This window comes from Apostichopus japonicus, chromosome 7 (assembly GCF_037975245.1).
Source record: "Apostichopus japonicus isolate 1M-3 chromosome 7, ASM3797524v1, whole genome shotgun sequence".
Classification (NCBI taxonomy): Eukaryota; Metazoa; Echinodermata; class Holothuroidea; order Aspidochirotida; family Stichopodidae; genus Apostichopus; species Apostichopus japonicus.
In genome coordinates, this window is record NC_092567.1 from 6385021 (window position 1) to 6405817 (window position 20797).

Sequence of the window (20797 nt, forward strand, 5' to 3'; positions counted from 1 at the left end):
TGGATAGAATGGAGAGGATGGAGAGGATGAATGGCTGGGTAGGATTGATGATAGGATGAATGGATAGTATGAATGGATAGGATGGATGGATGGATGCATAGGATGGATGGATGAATAGGATGAATAGGATAGGATGGATAGGATGGATAGGATGGATGCATATGATGCATATGATGGATGGATAGGATGGATGGATAGGATGGGAAAGGTGGATAAGATAGATAGAATGGACGGATAGGATGAATGGATAGGATGGATGAATGGAGTGATGGGGTTCATGAATGTATGGATAGAATGGATGGATAGGATGGATAGGATGGATGCATATGATGGATGGATAGGATAGATCGATAGGATGGATGGATAGAATGGATAGGATGGATGGATGTGATGGACGGATAGGATGGGTAGGATGGATAGGATAGATAGGATGGATGGATAGGATCGATTGGATGGATGGATAAGATGGAGGTATTGATATGATGGATGGATGGATAGAATGGATGGATAGGATGAATGGATAGGATGGATGGATGGAGTGATGGGGTTCATGAATGTATGGATAGAATGGATGGATAGGATGGATAGGATGGATGCATATGATGGATGGATAGGATAGATCGATAGGATGGATGGATAGAATGGATAGGATGGATGGATGTATCGGATGGATAAATGGATGGATATGGTGGATATGATGGATATGATGGATTGATATGATGAATGTATATGATGGATGGATAGGATGGGTGGATAAGATGAATACATGTGATGGATGTATCGGATGGATGGATAGGATGGATATGGTGGATATGATGGATGTATATGATTGTTGGATAGTATGTATGGATAGGATGATGGAGTGGATGGATGGATAGGATGGATATGATGGATAAGATGGATAGGATGGATAGGATGGATAGAATGGATAGGATGGATTGGATGGATAAGATAGATCTATTGATGGGTCGATCAAAAGAAAAAAAAAACACTGGGTAAAACAATTACAATAAGGTTAACACCGATGGTAGGTAAGCAATCTGATAAACTTTTCGTTAGATTGATATAATTAACATGAACTTTAAGTGAACGCTAAAACGAAGCGAATCGAAACAAGAACCGCGTCTAAGTATACTATTGTTCTCAACTGATTGAGCTATGCAGCCATTAGGTCTACTTGTTACTGACCATAATTACCTGGATCTTGCTGAAATTGGCAATCAAACGCATCATTAGCTTCCCTTAATTTATATAACATCTACCACAATAGTGTAGTTTTATATCACGATGGAATGCAAGGGCAGACACAGTGTGACTTGTATTGATCCTTTCTTTGCAATGTTGCATACATCAGAGCTAGTATGATCTCAAATGGACTCCTGTAAAGCGTTATGAATGTGATTATTGCAATAATTTGACAAGGAATTTAATAGACGAATTATTGTAAGTTCGTGTTATTATAGCTTAGACCTTATTTCGCTAAATAACTTTGTACATAGTAGGTGATATCATCCTTTTATAATGTTATTTTGAAATCATGTTGAAATGTTACAACTATGAACAACTATGTGAATAGGTATGAAAACATGCAAAAGCAATTCCAATAAGGTGATAATTGATTTAAAATTAAATGTAATCATGTACTTCCAGACTCCTCAAAATAAAGAGCAAATGAAATAATAGGACTACTGTTCTTGTACTTACGTAACATTTATTACATTATATTATTTTTCAAGTGATCGACAATAAACTTTATAATTGTTTAATTCTAATAATGTTTCAAGATCAAGCAAATCCAATAGTTTTTCTTACATCAACACGTGATTAGTACCAATGTCGTTTTACTTTGAAGATAATATTGAATAACATTGAGATGGTTTGGTAAAGTTGCACTCAACCACTTTCAAATTAATGTTTTGTCGACTTTTTGTTTCTGTCTCTATTAATAACTGTGCCCTATACAGCTCTAAAGTAGTAATAATTTGTTGCAGTAAACAAAAGAAAAATATGTGTTCACCGTAACAACTTTTTTTATGTGGATACAAGGGACGAAATAACTGGGTTCGCATAGCAATTTGCTACCCAAGAATTGCCAGTTGCTAATAGCTAATGCTAATTGCTATTTCCAAGAATTGTCGAGCAATTATTGCTAATCAATTCTCTAAAACTAATTCGTCCCTTGGGATAACAGTGACATGTCGATACTATTTTCAATATAACATGTATTTGAGAGATAACGTGAACAAACATGCAAAGTATATAGGACAGTCAGCGTGACTACGCTAACACATAATATCATTGAGATGTACCTAGTAAGTGATTACAATTATAATCATAAAAGACCAAGTTCATTCAGATTGATTGCATCCAATACGACTATGAAGAAAGAACTTTAGCAGTATTTAAATAGGTTGGATGTATAGTTAAACTAATCACTATTTGGAGAATTCAGTGATATATAAGTACAATATCGCAAACAATTTGTGCTAACCTGTTTTTAGGCTTTTAAGACCAATTTCCGTTCGTTTCTATCAATCTTTAAATTATGATAAAAACTTACTGATTTTATTTCAAATCCTTTCATATGCCGGAATAATCAGCAATTCACATTCGTATCATAAATGTGCAGTTATAAGCAGTTATTTACAATAAAAGTTAGATTCATACTCATCATGTATACCAATTATAAAGTTTGCACCATCGATAACATGAGAGAGACAATCAGCCCAATAAATGCAACACTAACCATTCAAAGTATAAATATTCTGGAAACCCATTTATATCCTGAGTAATCCAGTTAATGCCTTGACCTTGGAACTTTACATAGAATTGCCAGTCAAATTAATGTTTATTTTGCATGCAAAATTACAGACCTAAGATGGCTGCCAATGTTAATCCCGTGGACATCAAACCAGATTTGAAGAAGGGAGTAAACGGTAAGTTTAAAAACCGAACAATTTATATTTAATAAGTATATTGGTGTTTTTTTTTGGTGTGTTTTGGTGTTTATTTACAATCCACGTTACACTGTGGCGTTTTCTAATATAGTTGAGAAGCCATCTTCACTTTTCTTTTATAAAAGAAACATAACATTGGCCAATTTAATGCGGATATCATGAAATATATATTGACAACATAATATCATATGTAAATCAAACTTGTGATAGTGAAAGGGATTACCAGGTCATTACATTTTGATTGACAAGTTTAAAGTATTTATGTTCATATCACTAACGCATCCGTTGTTACTACATTCATTTAGATCTGAAGGAGTGTTTCATGTGCTAGTTAGGTGTCTTTTATCCTTTTTCGTTATTTTCAACAGGTTTTGGTAGTTTCAAAGTTGCACTTGCTACCGTTCTGACTGTTAAAATTGTTCTTGATCTTGCTACGTTCTTTGAATATCCGCCTGTCGTCATAGAAGAGTTGAGCAATGCAGCCAGTGCAGGCCTTCTCATGATACGTTATATGGAAGAGAGAGGACAAATAGAGCCAACAAGTATCATGACACTTCTGTGTGCGCTGAAGAAAATGTGTCTTTCTGGGATTGAGATGCGTGTAAGAAAGCTGTATGAGGAACATACAGGGAGACTATGTTCCAGTGATGATCATTCTAAGGCTCAATTAGAAGGTACTGTAACTGAAAGCATATCTTTATACATGAATGTTCGTATGCACTCGCAAAAGTCCTAAAAATGAACATTACCTCCATTGATTTCCTGCGATTGGTAAATTTCGAAGGATTTGCTACAATGTTAGTGGTGAATCGATTATTTACTAAAGACTTTCATTTATGTAGCTGGAGGTAAATTGTTCCTTTAACAATAGTAGATGCACTAGTTTGCGTGTAATAATAAAACAAGATGATTGAATGTATAGTATCTTAGTAATTTAAATTGGATATTCTCGATCCTAAGGTCAACGCCGTCTACAATACATCTGAATGAGATATTTTACTAGAATTCTTAGGTAATGCTTCATGTCCAAAAATCAATATTCCAATGCCCCATTTTCTCACAAAACGTATCCAATGGTTATTGTTTGATTTTATGTAAAACAAGTACTTTGTAGCTAATATTCCATAAATGGATTGAAACTGAAAGTGTTCTCCTTTTGAATCTCTGACAGCAGCGAATGGTAAACAGAACATATTCCAGTTAAATTCGTATACTTGTATAAGCTGTTTCAGGACATTGATATTCTCTTTTAATAATTAGTTATATGTTACATTGTTCAAACTAGGGTGTGTAGTAAAGTTAGTGTGGCCGATAATGTTTCAATTCGATGCGCTTAACATTTATTTTCTACTCATGGGTATAACTGTAGTAATTTGATAATAAATAGTATATGACAATAATATTTGATAAGTGATATCACAAATATTACTACTGGAGTTGATTAATGAGCTTAGGAACTTGACTGGAGCCGACTTACAACCGGCAAATTCATACAGGGGCGTAGCGAGGAATTTGCAAAGGGAGGGGCAAAGTCTGTAGGCAAACCATCTAAGTGTAGCGCTACCATGTGTTGGCGCGAAGATGCCTCCCAGATCGCTGGAAATGGCACTTTCCAGGCCTTGTAAGTTGCATCTAAGCATTTTATATTTTTAAATTAATAGCGATATCATGAAAAAATACAAAATATATGCTCAGGAAAGGGAGCGGTACCCCTTTGCCCCCCCCCCCCTTGGCTACGAGCCTGAAGTCATGTAGCAACCTTAAGCCTACGCACAGTGCTCAACTATCCATGATTTCCCGAGTAATGACAGTTCCCTCCGTCGAGTTTTAATAGTTAGTACAGTGTGCGGCGGGCGTTAGATGACACTTCCACACCGAACAATGGATTTTAGAAACTTATTATCCTAGATTGTTTGAAGATATGCTCACTTGTAATACAAAAGAAAACGTTTCTCTCTACGGTAAATACACATCTTCATAAACTCTTTCAAAGAAAAATAAACCCAGTGGTTCAATGAGATTCAGCCAATGCTATACATATGAAAGAAGATGTTCTACCTTAATGATATATATGTTGAGGATTTAAATATGCATGGGTGTGCTAGTTAAATCCATCCTGTGTGCTCAAGGATTAAAGAAATTCTTCATTGACCCGGATTTAGCGACAATCTCTGCTTTTCTACACAGATTTAAATAATAGTTTACACCCCGTGTCTCTAAAAAGAGGACAGTGTTTTCTGAATTCACACTTGATAAGCCTATGTTTTCATTGGTAACTGTAAGGGGAAATGTTGTCATTAAGTTAAAATCGGAAATTAAAATGACTATCCTTAGAATTTTACACTAAAATTTTTTATCAAGTGGGTAAGCAATGCTAATTAAGTGATTGATAGTGAAAGAACACGTTCACCATGACATGAGAGCATGCACGACATGGAAGTAATAGCACCTGATGGTGACGTTCTTTCACTTATAAATGAACTTTAGAGTTACATTGGCAGTTCCACGCTCCATAGAGTGAGGGGATAGATTTTCTGTTAAAGCTCACCGCTATTGGTAGCGATTAGTACATCTTGGTTTGATATTTAACATTTACTCAATGATTAGGCATATATAATTACATTATGATATTTGACTACTTTGACTTCGTCTCCGCTATAATGAGATTTTGAATTTTGGTGAGAGCAACATAGTAAATGCAAAGTTCAGTTAAGCATCTTTTGCTATCAGTGTTTTAAGATGTGAAGCTTTCATAATATAAAGTGGTAACGCATTACATGATTTGACGTTACGTCACCAATAAAAAGTAGTTACAAAGTACGCTAGACATACTTGGTGACTGATATTTAACCTTATGTAAACTGAATTTCACAATTAAGTTTGTCTAAGTTTGTTTCAGAAGTAAGGTCAAAATGTCTGCATGTAACCTTTCAAGTGCTAAAGACTCTTTAATTGTATTTTTTTCTCAGGAAAGAAAAACGATCTCATCAAGTATGCAAAAACAGCCTATCGAAAGCAATACGAGACAGCTAAGCCATTTCCTTCCATGAACAAGTGTAACGTTAACAGATTATTTGTTCAGGGAGGTATTTACTGCTCGGCTCAGGAGGGTGATTTCATGCAAAAGCCCGATGTGCTAGAATCGTTAGATTCTTACAACGATATTCTGAGCAGCCCCAAAACTAAGTCAAATAGAAAGATCATCGAGGCTGATCCTGGGTTCGGGAAATCAACACTTGCATCACAGTTTGTCTATGACTGGTGTACTGAGGACCCTGAATCTCCTCTCAAAGATGTGGAAATACTTATATTTCTCCAGTTGAGGCAACTGGAAGGTGTAAAGTCTATATACACTGCCATAAAGCATTCCATAGTGCCTGAAGATGAGGACATAGACGACTCTTGCATTAAGGAAATCCTCAAAGTATACAAAAAGTCTGTTGTCATGTTATTTGACAGTTATGACGAGTATCCTGACAAGAACACCAAAACACATATCTCCTCCATCATTGAGATGAAAATGTTTCTAGACATTCTTGTCATCATACTTACCAGGACATTGAACCTCCCGCCTAACTTACACCCCGAAACAAAACGAATCAGATTAACAGGGTTTGGGGTGGCTGAACGTCGAAACTATGTCCTGAAGGCAGTGGCTGATGATGTCCAGTTGGCAGATCGGATCGAAGAGCAGCTTCAGAGAAACCCATTCTTAAGAGATCTCTGTCAGGTCCCTCTGTTCTCCACTATGGTCGCTCACATAGCACACGAGAGACCAGAAATCGAGATATTTAGCACAGTAACAAGATTTTTCACTTATGTGATCGCATGCGTTCATAACCATATGAAAATCAAGAAAGATGCTAATACTGAGGGGCCTGCTTTTGAAAATGAACTAGCTAAACTGTACCGTATTGCTTTCGACGGCCTCACACGGAAGAACCAGCAGCTGGCATGGGAAAACACCTATTTAGTTTCAGAACTTGGACAAGAATTTTATGATAACTATATAAAGCTCGGGATGTTTGCACAGGAAGTGGTTTTTGACATTTCCCAGTGTCGATATAAGACGGAAGCACGAATATGGCACAAAATCATCTATGAATTTTATGCCTCCCATCATCTGGTTTGGATTCTTAGTGAAGGTAAGTCTTCAGTGCAGATAATATTGATGCATAACCACAGTTTGTAATCTCTGATGTGTAAGGTAATGAGTAAACCTAAGAGATGGAAGTATTGTTCGTATGTGCTTGTATGTGCATAGGTAAACAGCTTAAGCTCATCGTACCCCCACCCCACAGTGTCTGTTATGTATATATGCAAATTACCATTTATACTACACGCGTGGCAATATAAGCAAATAAAGTCATCATTTGTCACCGACCCAGTTCAACATAACAACGATTTGGGTTTGGATCTTCTATATGTATGCTTGTTGTATTTGAAGACAAGAGCGCCTAAAGGTAGAGATACACTCAGGAAGACCAAGCCAAAGTCGGAAAAAGCTGACAACACTGGATTTACAAGCAAATTGTACACATCTGGGTAATCTAGGATGGGCACGAGTTCTTACATTGTTGTGAATGTATAACCATATTGAATACTTTGACTTTTGTATCTATTAAAAAACACGTTATTCAGCATATTCACTAGATTTTTGCTATTTGTGCTCGTCACTTAAATAAAGTTATCCCACATTTTGTTCAAAGCTTTTCCTGTTGTTAAATTTGATTGCTTCTCAAAATTGCTGAGGTGAAGATCAAAACTATGCAAGTAAATTCATAAACCAGATCCTCATCTCATATTGTATCACAAAGATATGAATCCTTAAAGTTGGTAATATTTTGCATCTGGCAATAGTACAATGAACGATATCATCAAAGCAACGCTGCTGAAAATATCTTTTTTATTTATGTTTCAATCATTTATCAAATAGCCATGTAATATTAGCCTTAAAAATCGTATTTTTACCTAGATATGAGTAGTAGTATTAATATTCATGATTCAGTGTTACTTTTAGTGTTCGATTATTTGTTAAGTCAACCTAATCCAAAATGTATTAAAAATGAAGCTTTTGGTAATATCTCATCTCACAAAGATTTCATATATGACCTGGTCGACTACCACAATAACAATACATAAAATGTTAGAACGTAAACAAACGCTGTGACTATCTTCATCCTAGGCAAATTTAGTTTTCAAGTATAGAGACAAGAACACGAACTAATAAATTACATTTACAGGAATCTGTAATTTGGTTGACATTGTAAGAGTGAAATACCAGTCAAAACCTAATATCAGAAAAACCAAAATATTATTTTTATGACCTCATAAAATTAAATCATGCCCTGCAAATTCTCTCTTTTCTCTGTAATTGTTTTTCAAAGAAAGTTTACAATTTCGAGGGTAATATGCTAAAAAGTATTTGTCAAAACCTTTACCAATTCTATCAGAGTAGAACTATAGAGCAGCAACACTGATGACCCTAACTCACCTGAGGTCAATAGTATAATACATATGCCCAATTATTTGCATAATAATTTGCATAGTAATCTGTTACTGAAAAAGGAACTTAAGGTCGTACTCCATATTAATAAACTAACTGTACACAATTCTCTGTTAAGAGCCTCAATCAGGATTTCCCTTTCACATTGTAATACCATGTTCAGGCCATACCACTCCAAATTGGAATGTTCCTTTCAAATAATTTTTGATATGCCGTTATCTCAAGAAGCTAACTATATATGCAAAACGCCGCAAGTTCAGCTACAGTAATAGTGTTTATAGTATATGTACCAACAACCACAATATCGACCAGGATATTGTAGGAATAGGAGTGTTTTTGTCTCCAAGCCTCTTTTAATGGAGTTTGCAAGTTTGTTGGACTATCGAATCAAGGAAAAGACAGTTTTAAATTTGATTCAATTACTTCAGTGGAATTGTGAATTAGAAATCAGAATCTAACGGCCAGAAAGTTCCTAAACAGAGCACACTGAAATTTGAATGAAATTATATATCGAGAATGAAATATTTCCATCAGCATGAATGACTAACACTAGGCTACTAAGCTGAATGCCAATGGCACCTCTTAAATACTCATTGTACTGTTGTAAACATGATAATTTAAATCTTAACCAGGAATGCAAAAAAACATTGCGGTTTAGATTACATGCAACGAGCTGCTTCTTCAAATATATGATGATTCCATTCTTTTACAGATATATATCTTACAAGTTTCCACAGTTTGCTCTCTGTTTTACTGACATGAAAGGACCATTGAAGATCACTAACTAGAACATAGTGATGTATATCAGTAATACATCCACTCAAACATTTTCTTATTGATGACAATATTATCAACACTTGACCAAAACAATATAAGGAGGTCTGTTATAGTATGTTACAAATTTGACTGGTTGAGAGAAATACATCCAGTTTAAGTTTTCACTGTAATATCTACAAAATGAGCTACGGTATGATTGTTTTCTGTGTTGTTAAATGTGTCCCTTCTCAAACTGAATTGTTAAGATCAAGCTTACTGACAATGTGAGCAAGCATCTAGCAGAGATGCATGTTTGACTCATTCTTCCTTTTGGCTGCAAATAACTTCATATAACCTTGACCCCAATTTACCCAACCTTTGATTAATGACGTCCTCACAGGCAACAATTTTAACAAGTAACATTAGCAATGGGACAACTGTGGTAAACCAGTCAGAATGACCTACATTATATAAAGTAATAATGATGATATCACTCATTACATTGCATATATGGCTTCACTATGGTAAGCCATCCTGTTCTGTGCTGATTCCTAACATACATAAATGAAGCATGTAATGAATGCAGGCTTGGGGTTACTATGTACTGTCACACTTGCCTGTCAGTACTTACAATGCTGTAACAAAGCATGCAACGAAGACAGGCCTAGGGTTACTATTCACTGTCAAACTGGCCTGTCTGTACTAACAATGCAGTAACTAAGCATGCAATAAAGGCAGGTTTATGGTTACTATTCAGGTAGCATACGTCCATTAAAAGCCCCATTGACTTACACACTATATCACAAAAGTAGTGTGGTCTCTAAGTCTAGATAGAAGCTTCCACTAGCTAAACGCTACCAATTACTGGATAGCTGACAAGTTGACCTTTCATGGCATTATCAATTTTCTATACCATGACCATGCAGATTTTTGCTACGAGAGCCGGAACTTTTCGTCACTTGTAAACAAACCTCTTTACTCAGTCGTAAAAAAAACAATTGTACGCTGCTCCTGGGAGGGCTAACTGGTCATAATTTGCCTCAATTGACCCAATGTTTGCACCCCTTTTGCTTCCATTCATGCTCTTTAACATCCACGCCACACCAAAACACGTCCTAATGTATAACATAGCAATAAAGTTGTTCACCTGCTCATAATTGGCACTTTTCCTGAAGGAGAACACTTTGGGCGGATTGATATAGACGCTAATAGGAGTATGCCACATTCACTGTCCTCCTGGCCTGCTAGTACTTACAATGCAAAATAAAGCATGCCACGAAGGCAAGTTTCGGGGTTACTATTACTGTCACACTGTACTTACAATGCAGCATGCAGTTAAGGCAGGTTTCAGGGGTAATATGCAATGCCACTGGGCCTGTGCTTAGACCTAAAATGAAATACTGAAGCATGTAGTGAAGGTAAGTATAGGGTTGTAAACCTAAATTCTGAATATTTTGGCCTCACAAAATATAACATTAATTGTTGACATATTTGTCTGAGTTTCTGTCAGGCACAGTGTATTCTTCTTAGAACCTTAGATAGACCATTACTACTATCTGTCGTTCTGTCATCATTGTGTCTGCTGCCTAGCACAAATATTGAACTTGAATCAATCCCTGATTCATGCTTTAATTACAGTGATATTAATGATGTCACAACACCATAAAACAAAACATCATTAACATACACCATGTGAATGATAGTTTTAAAAATAACTATATATACAAGAGTTACTAATTAAATTATATGGTACAGTGACACTATTAATATGTGTCAACACCTTGATATGATGCCTGCAGTAAAATATACACATTAAAACCCATATAATCTGTCTGCTTGGATAACAGGAGCGTCTTCAGCAGCGTCATCAATTAATGTGAAAGAAACCTTGAACAGCATCAACCCGCTTGACCTCCAGTATGTCCATCGCTTTGCATGTGGACTCCACAAGTCAGCAGCAGACATCATCATCAAACACCTGCAGGAAACCAAAGAGGGACGTCAGTTTGCAATTCTTTGTATGCTTGAACAAGAAGAAAATTCAGACCAATTCAGGCAGTCAGTCAAGGACTTGGTTTCAAGGGATATTTACATTACCTTCTTTCATGCCAAATTATTACAGAGGTCTACCATACAAGTCCTTGAAGTCGCTTCAGCTAATCAGGTAATTATCAATTTGTGTATTGATATTCTCAACACACCAGAACAAGTTCTTAAGTTGAAAAAGTTCACCCGCCTTGGTTTAATTTATTTAATATTTGTAATTCACCTTTGCTACACACATTGTTTAGATTTATATTACAACAGTTTATTGCAACTAACAGTTCAACTCGTTTCGTTTTTACTCATTTGGGTTCTGATTTTCCTTCTCATTGTGGATAGACAACAAACTTACTAACTTATTAAATTTCCTTTCTGAATAGTTTTGGCATTCTGAATACGTTTCTATCATCTCACTTCCTTAGTTGGAAATGTAAGAAATATAGCACCACATCAAAAAATAAGAATAACAACTATTATTTTGTGTGGAAAGATGACCATTGTCTCACTGTCTAAATGTAGCAGCAATGATTTGATTAAACAATGTGATATTATAAATCTTAAAAAAAAAGGAAAATAGTTCTTGGCTTATCGAAGACACAGACTTGTTATGGAATGCTGTAGTGCGTTGACTTCTTCTCAGCTTTAAATGAAAAGGAATGAACAATATAAGCACAGATGTGTAGCAAATAAATTGCATTGGGGCGGTAAAGAATATGTTAGTGATCAGGCCTGGTCCATGAAACAATATTGTGGAAAAGCAAGATAATAACCAATGAAATAATCATCTTTTCATAATGTTGGGTTCACTTTGGGAAGTTGACAGCATGTAGTTTATAAATGTATTAAATTCCTTTCAAAGAAGAACATACATGAATATGCACATCACTTTATGATCAGGGAAGTAACTTTACATTCTTGTTTGGGTCTGGCGGTCTTATATGCATGGATTTGTGCAAGATAAATACACTAAAAGATAATTACTTAATTCAGCTCTATTGCCCTGATCAGAGGTATTCAGCAAAACCCCTTACCACTTCAAAAACTGAATGTTGAGAATAGAGTTGTAAAGACACTCACCCACAAAAGAAATTATGTCATCAGTGATGTTTGATGTTTGAATTTTCTTTTTCAATTCGTTGAAGCATGTATACAGGAAAACCGCTTCAATGCAACGTTGAAAACTGTACCAGCTGGAGGTCAAACAAAGAATAAACAAAATAATTCAAGCTTCCTTTCACTTGATATGGAGGTGAAAATTCAAGAGGTCTGTGATAACGTTTGTACCACTGTAGAGAAAAGTGCTTTACTCAAAGTATCCATTGTGGCATGTACTTGAGGCTAGTGTTCAGTTAGAACCATTGAAATAGTTGCTGACATCATGCTATCAAAGTCTTTCCGTATGTCTTAAATAATGAGGATCTATGAATATTTATACAGTTATATTCTCAGGCAACAAATTTATTGTTTACTATAACTGTTTTCATCTTTGGGTTGGTTGGACTGACATAGCTCACAGCAAGGGACTTTCACATTATTCAAAGCAATTTTGCTTTTATCATGGAGCCACTTGGGGTATGTTTTGATTCTAAGGTATTCATCACAATTCGTTACTACAACACTATTAGTACTAACTTATGAACTCCATGTTGCCTTCAAAGAGTTTCTGAGACAAACAACAGTTTCTTTTACTTGTGATTCCTGTGTGCATATATCAAATAACATCTAACATCATGTTACCTTCACATCAAATTTGACATTAATTTTTGAATGCAATGAAATGGGGGAGGGCAAGGTTAGGACGAGAATAGAGAAATAGTTGTTGCTAGTTATTTTGCATTTTATCAATCAAAACACTTAGTTGTGACATGTGTAACATATAGCAATTGAAAGCACACAGGCTCCAGACAGTGATCATAGTAAACAAACACTGACTCACTTGCTGAGGCAGTTGTGCAGGGTGTTATTCACATCATATATAGTATCAAACTCACTTAATACATGTCTCCATTAAAACAGAATAATGGAGAAGTATGTCACATATTAAATTATTTATATATTTCTTAGCCTCAGCAAATATTGTGTTTATATCAAAAGGATATAACCTCAAGTAGGTACATTACCATATTTTTTTAGTGGCAGTGAGGCTAGCAGTACAGAGTAATGTGGCCACACTTTAAAGACTGAGTACTACCCTTACCTGCCACCCAACCCTATGACACCCTGAAGAAATCTTAATTAAACATATACACATCTATGTGTTTATTTACACAATGGTAAGCAATACAATGTTTGGCATGCAGTGCCTTATATATGGTGTTTGAATGTTAGACTGAGTCCTTCATATCTTCTTCTCTAGACCCTTAGGGAGTTTGTTGATCAAGCAAGATTCAAAACAATTACTGTTTCACCAGTATTACACAGTAAACAAGATTGCAGAAGTGCATTGTGGTTTCAATGTGGTAACACGAGCAGTTTCATGAATCTGACGTAATGTATAGTGAGGGTGTACATGTTTACAAGGGTTTTAAGAACTCCACCAAAAACAATATGCTTCTTAAGCTCAACGTGGTACGTCTTCACACTAAATTAGAGGTCGGCCCGACAATCAATTATTGAGATATGGAATTGGTCTGACTTTCCCTTCTTGAGATATCGTATTTACAAGGTTTTCACAATTTGACCCCTGGTGACCCAAAATGACCTTGACCTCCACCAAAACAATAGGCGTCTTATAATTATTGTGGTACACATCAAATATGGAATTGGTCTGACTCTCCCTACTTGAGATATCATGTTTACAAGGTTTTCACAATTTGACCCCTGGTGACCCCAAATGACCTCCACCAAAACAATAGGCTTCTTATAATTATTGTGGTACACATCAAATATGGAATTGGTCTGACTCTCCCTACTTGAGATATCGTGTTTACAAGGTTTTCACAATTTGACCCCTTGTGACCCAAAATGACCTTTGATCTCCACAAAACAATAGGCTTTGTAAGCTCAACGTGGTACGTCTACACACTAAGTAAGAGGTCTGCCCGAGAATCCTTTATTAAGATATGAAATTGATCTGAATTTCCCTCCTTGAGATATCGTGTTTACAAGGTTTTCACAATTTGACCCCTGGTGACCCCAAAATGAACTTTGACCTCCACCAAAACAATAGGCTTCCTATAATTATTGTGGCACTTCTACACATCAAACATGGAATTGGTCTGACTCTCTCTTCTTGAGATATCGTGTTTACAAGGTTTTCACAATTTGACCCCTTGTGACCCAAATGACGTTTGACCTCCACCAAAAACAATAGGCTTCTTGTTCTCAATTTAGAACTTCTACACATTAAGTATCAAGTTGATCTGACCTTCCCTCCCTGAGATATTGTGTTAACAAAGTTTCCACAATTTCACTCCTGGTGACCCCAAATGACCTTCGACCTCCACCAAAAACAATAGGCCTCTTGTACTTATTGTGATACTTCTACATATGACCTATGAAGTTGGTCTGATCTGGCCCTCTTCAGATATCGTTTAAAAAATGTTTTCACAATATGACCCCTGGTGACCCCAAATGAACTTTGACTTCCATCAAAACAATATGCTCCATATAATTAGTGTGGTACATCTACACATCAAATATGAAATTGGTCTGACTTTCCTTTTTTGAGATATCGTGTTTACATGTTTTGTCAGTTTGACCCCTGGTGACCCCAAATGACGCTTGACCTCCACAAAAAACAATAGGCTTCTTGTACTTAATGTGGTACTTTTATACACTAAATATGAAATCCTCTCAAGCTTTTTTATTTGAGATATCGTGTTTACAAGGTTTCACAAATTGACCACTGGTGAACCCAAATATTAAATTGGTCTGACTTTCCCTTCCTCCGTCTTTACAAAATGGGCATCACAAATTCAACCACACACACACACACCCACCCACACACGCCATCATGAACGCAAAGGTTACAAATAGCATCGAAACCAAAAAGTCACTCTCTACCCAGACTCAAATCTAATTAACTACAACCCAGCTTACCAGTCATGCTATACACTATTTATACACTTTACCAATACCATTGATCAGCATATTGTAAACCAGTCTGTGCAAGATCCGCATCAGGTGATCTCCAAAGATCATCTCGAGACTGGTTATTCCACATTTACCTAATGAGGAGATAAGACAAATGCAATAACAGTCAGTTGTTACTTATTGTTTGTTGAGAATATCTGAACTAGATGTATTCATGCAAACAATGAAAACCTTTGTTATTGAGTTTGCCTTTTTAATATTTACTCAACAGTTATTCCATTGCTCACAGATATACAAGCTAATAACTCTGTGTCCCTGAAACAACGCAATAATTGCAAGTTCAATCATTTTATGGAAAGGCATTTTATTTTTTAAGTTGAATAATTTTTGAAAATGTATCCATAAACAAATAATAGGCTATAATTGGTAACATGTTTGCAATCCTTGGATTAGACTAAATTGATCAGCACACGGTCTAATTGGTACTTTTAACGTTATTTGATGCAGCAGGCCAATGAAGTTGTTCATCTTTGTATGAACACCAAATTTCTAATTCTGTTACTTTGAATTCAAGCAAAGTTAGGCCTACTTACTTGTCTATATTGCCTTTGTCAAACATTCAGATTACAAGTGTGAAGCAGAGGCTGCTCTAACATATAAATGTTGTTGTTTTTGCTTTCACCACTTTCACAGTAACTTCATTACCAACTTTGCCAATTGACATTAGCCTGATGCCCCCACCCCCTACCCAAACACACTCTTATAACATAATTACTGAATTACAAAATAACTATAAGAACATAAAAATAATACAAATCCATTAAGGATTTCAGATGACATAATATGCTGAATCCTACCACTGGCGGATCCAAGGGGGGGGGCCAAGGGGGGCCATGGCCCCCAAAGGTGAGCCAAAAAGTGTTTCCGAACATCCGCTAAATCATATGATTGGAAATGGAAATGGGGGTGTAGGCGGTATAACACTATCTAACGCAACGTAGTGGCCAAGAACCTGATGTATTTTTAAGGGAGGGCCCGAAGAACATGAACTTATAGCATGCTCCTCATGTTGAAACATAATTGCACCTATTAGGTGAATTGAGTGTACTTTTAATAGTAAGAAAGACTAGCGTAGGTTCTTATGACCAACTAGACCGGTTTCTGCTCTCAACTTTTATAGGAGGAGCTTCATCAGTAGTAAGCCTTTGAATATTTTATATTCGGCATGAGCGTCTCGTTCTCAAAATGCATCTATTTTCTGTGCACGAGTTTTTATGGACTCATAGTGCATCTATAAGAGCTTCGTGTGAACCTTGAGAGTCAGCTGATTCTTCGTTAGTACGAAACCTTGAGTTAACAAGTAAATCTTTGAGATTTGGGGCCCTTTTATAGGCAAGAATCGGTTCTTTTGGAAACAGTTTGGATAAATCCGCGTGTTGCGAAATTAAGTGCCAATGTTTCAAAAGTGCTTTTTTCAAATGCGTGGTTCTGATGTGGGGTTTATAGGTAAGCTTGAACACCAGTGGTGGTTCCTGTTGTTTAGTATTGGTTGTGAGGTATTGCCTACGGTTTTCAAATGTTATGCCTTTAGCGGCTGTGGCATTTTCCTCTTTCTTATAGTTACGGAGTAACAGTTTCTCTGTGAACGCATTCTTTTTCTCTAAGAAGTCAGTCTCGTTGTTACAGAGACGTGCGTATCGTAATATTTCCCCTTTAATGAAGCCTTTAAAAGTGGCAAGTGGGTGTGCAGAGTTTCTGTCGAGGTATTGGAAGGTTTCCGTGGGTTTGGTGTGGACTTTAGTGTCTAATAACCCATTGGTTTCGAACCTTGTACCTTTGAAGATTTTCAAATCTAGGTATGTTACCTCGGTGTTTGATATTTCTACCGTAAACTTTAAGAAGCGGTGAATTTCATTCAACCTTTTTTACTAGGTGTTCAAGTTCCTGATGTGTACCGTCGTAGAGCAATAGAATGTCATCTCTATAGCGGAGCCATTTTAAGATTTTATTATCTGTCGGTAAAATCTGGTTTTCAAGTCTATGCATGACGATATCGCAGATTTCCGGAGAGGCTTGGCTACCCATGGCGCAACCGATCTTTTGTAGATAGAATTGGTTATTGAACTCGAAACAGTTTCTTGTTAAGATGAGTTCAATTAGATTAAGATGAGATCGAAGATTTGGGGCTTTTGAGTGACTACGTATAGTCTGTAGCTCCCTGTTGGTGGTGCGGAATTTTTCGGAGCTTTTATTAGCTTTCACTGAACGGACAAATTTGCGTCTTTTAGATGACGATGAGAGAGGTTGAGAGAGAGAAAGTACATTTTGCATGTTGGAGGAGAGGAAGGTAGCTCTTTCTGGAAAAATTTGTTGGCCCTAAAAAGGGCCGTTTTTCTCGAGCAACTCCTACTTCTACCTTTTATAAGGTTGCTTTCTGTTCCTGGCCTTTGGTCGGCGTGCCACTCTGGTCTCCTCTCTTTTCGCTGACTTCTGGAGGATGGTCTTCAAAAGCCTTTGTGCCTCAGGAGCTTCCAGTGTTGACTCTAAGTCTGTCTCAGCTCTAGATCTCTTCTCGAGAAACCTGTCCCGTTGGAGTACCTGATTCCAGGAATCAGTAAACTCCTCCGAGTGGTTCAGTTGCGCCGGGAGTCTGGGTGGATTTCTCTGAACCTTGATTTGGTGATAGGTAGCGTTTTTATCGCCGTCTATCCGGGATATCTCTGTAGTGAGAGTGATGAGATTGGACTGGAGCCCCTTCAACGTAACTGCGTGGCTTTTGACCTTCTTGTGGGTATCCTCTTGAAGTTTGATCCTGGTGTCATTCCTTTTAGTAGGAGTTCTTTGCCCACACGGTATGTCTTCTTCTGAGGAGAAGGATGAGTCTTCATTGACTGGTGAGGCAGGGATCTCTGGGATGAGTGAGTCCATGACTTGTTTTGACCAGTTTGGGAGTAGCTCTTTTGTTATAGAGTTGGGTTCTGAGGAAGGCAGTGAAGTCAAACAGTGACGGCCTGTGATTGGCCCAAATTCTGTTGTAGAAGCCTTTTTATTATAGGCTACAACGTGGTGACGCACACACACTCTTATGGTGTATTTTTTTTTTTTAAAAAGCTGACTTAGCAACCATCATTTCTTTAGCATTTAGCATAATAGAGTATAAAACCTCCTTAACAGCATCATTTGAACCTCAAATTGGCCTATATTTCTTTTCATTGGGGCGAGCAGCGAACATTTTCATGCCACGGGAAAGAATGAATTATCACCTACTATTCAATTTATTGATGGTACACACAAAAAAAAATGCATATTTCTCAGAAAATTTTGGGTGACAAAAGCCTTTCTAAGTGCCACCATTTTACATGTAGGCATCACCAGGATTAAAAAAAATTCAATTCTTATACCCCTCCCCCAGGACGGCGATTCGTGGCATGGACCAGCATTTGCCTTCTCAAGAGTTGGGAGCTATGTAAATGTATGAGCATGAGGATTTACAGTTTAACACCATTTTGCAGTTACAGACTGGTTGTAAGAAATTTATAACCTATGAGAAATAAAATTTCTTTAGAAAGATGATCCCAACTTTGTTTTATAAATATTTCAGAAAATTACACCTGGGGAACCTTGTTTTTAGAAGTAAATTAACATCACCATTGTACACTTTTGTCGCACCAAATTGCATCTGAGGGCATTCAGCAATAGACAATTTTCCAAAGGGGAGGGAGCCACCCCCTCTCCTAATACCCCTCCCCCATATCACTCTAATGCCACTTTGGCCCCTCCCAAACAAAGGCCCTGGATCCGCACGTGAATCCTACAAGAACTTGTCATATTGTGTTGTATGATCTTCTGTGATAGAATCATCATCTGTTGCTGGTCATGGTGCAATTTTCAATACCTATCATTATCGATGACAAATATTTCATATGATGGGATGGGTAGACCTTGTCATAAATTACATAATATCCAATCAACCTGGAGACGGTGACAATAGAAAGCCTTCATTAGCATTAGATGCTCACACAGGAATGAAACTATGTCACAATGAAACAATGGATGTCTAATGACCATTACAATTGGTCAGATTTGAAAGATTAGAGAGGTACATGGCTATAATATAGAAATCAAATCAGACTTTCCTCCTCTTGAAACCTACAATGATGGTAAAATGTGTAGAGATGATGCTACAATTAGAGAAACACTGAACAAAAGAGGTACCACAGAATCCCTGAGTCTAAGACACAACATTTAGAAGTATTCTTACTTAGAGGGAGGGGTGGGTGGAGTAAGAAACAAGTGATAGTCCAAGCAACCATTACCTTTCTCATATAAACTGTACATACTTCTTTCAAGAGCTGTAATCCACACATGAAACTGGTAAATCCCTAAATAGGCTGATCTCAGTACTGAATAATTCCAGTTTACCTGATGATGAGAAAAAACAAAATACATTTGGTCATCAGTAATAATGTTATTATTCATTTAAATTGTCATCACTAAGTCTGCAAGTAGCAGAATTATATCATGTAACATTGTCAGACACATAGAAATCACACTGCATACATTATAAGCATATGGTATGCTACTGTAATTTTAAAATGAATTCAAAGTAAAATTAGTAAAAGATGAGGGATGTCTTCTGATATTATATATATACTGTATTGAAATAATATTTACAACTCTGTTAAAAATATAATAACATTGTAAAGAAACTAATGCAACTACTGTAGAACACAAATCCATAGACTGTACAAGATAAGTTCAAGGTCTCATAACGTTTCCCACATTGAATATACAGCTCAACAAATACCAAAATAATTGAAATATAAACACAAATTAATCTGAAATTGAGACAAGCATTGAACCTTTAATACAAACTAAATGAAATATGTGATAAAGAATAGTATATTTTATCTTAGGATAAACAAAGACTTAGACAGTGGGTCTGGTGACACAATTGTGCATGGAACTGTGCCTGGTTCTCAATGTCACTGATTTTGTGTACACCTTACTTGAATAATGCTTCTTTAGCCTCACAAAATGTGATTGTGAATCTTAGAACTGGTGTGCGACAGTTTATCAAGAGTTTGGAGACAAATATCAAAGAAGTAAAGGAGATACAAACCCAACCATAATCTTCAGCTGATATGATAGACACCTTTGAGATGAATACCATTTTACTGTCCAATTATATTTCAAATCATATTTTCAATATGCATAAAACAGTCATCTCTACTGTACTACAGTAAAAAAACATCATAACAAAGTACATTGAAGTTAAAGATGATATCCATAGTAGTGTGTGTTTAAACATTACTATCACTGTTCTATACTAACCATTAATGTGATTACCATCACATAGAGAAAATATCAGATGATGAACCTTTCATTGTCCTTGTCAGCACAGCTTGAAAACTTCCATAAAAAAATTGGTGACTACAGGTGGAATGGGTGATCCCCTAATAGCTCGCTTCAGGAAAATTCAAGTTAACTTAAAAAAGAA

General features: G+C 36.5%; 4 protein-coding genes across 6 annotated transcripts in view; 3 read left to right on the top strand and 1 right to left on the bottom strand.

Annotated features, from left to right (window-relative positions):
• The window catches only part of LOC139970009 (NLR family CARD domain-containing protein 4-like), a 261218-nt gene extending 248778 nt beyond the window's left edge, over positions 1-12440 (top strand). The window contains exons 3-7 of the mRNA XM_071975521.1: positions 2872-2936; positions 3326-3631; positions 5927-7102; positions 11067-11383; positions 12405-12440. Of these exons, the coding sequence (XP_071831622.1) occupies positions 2879-2936; positions 3326-3631; positions 5927-7102; positions 11067-11383; positions 12405-12440 (1893 nt within the window). The 5' untranslated portion in view covers positions 2872-2878. The remainder of the gene's footprint in view (positions 1-2871; positions 2937-3325; positions 3632-5926; positions 7103-11066; positions 11384-12404) is intronic.
• The window catches only part of LOC139970032 (uncharacterized), a 445342-nt gene that overhangs the window by 376081 nt on the left and 48464 nt on the right, over positions 1-20797 (top strand). The gene's annotated exons all lie outside the window — the stretch shown is intronic.
• LOC139970046 (uncharacterized) overlaps positions 1-20797 on the top strand; it is a 320960-nt gene that overhangs the window by 110569 nt on the left and 189594 nt on the right. The window lies entirely within an intron of this gene.
• The window catches only part of LOC139970082 (uncharacterized), an 892672-nt gene that overhangs the window by 81058 nt on the left and 790817 nt on the right, over positions 1-20797 (bottom strand). The window lies entirely within an intron of this gene.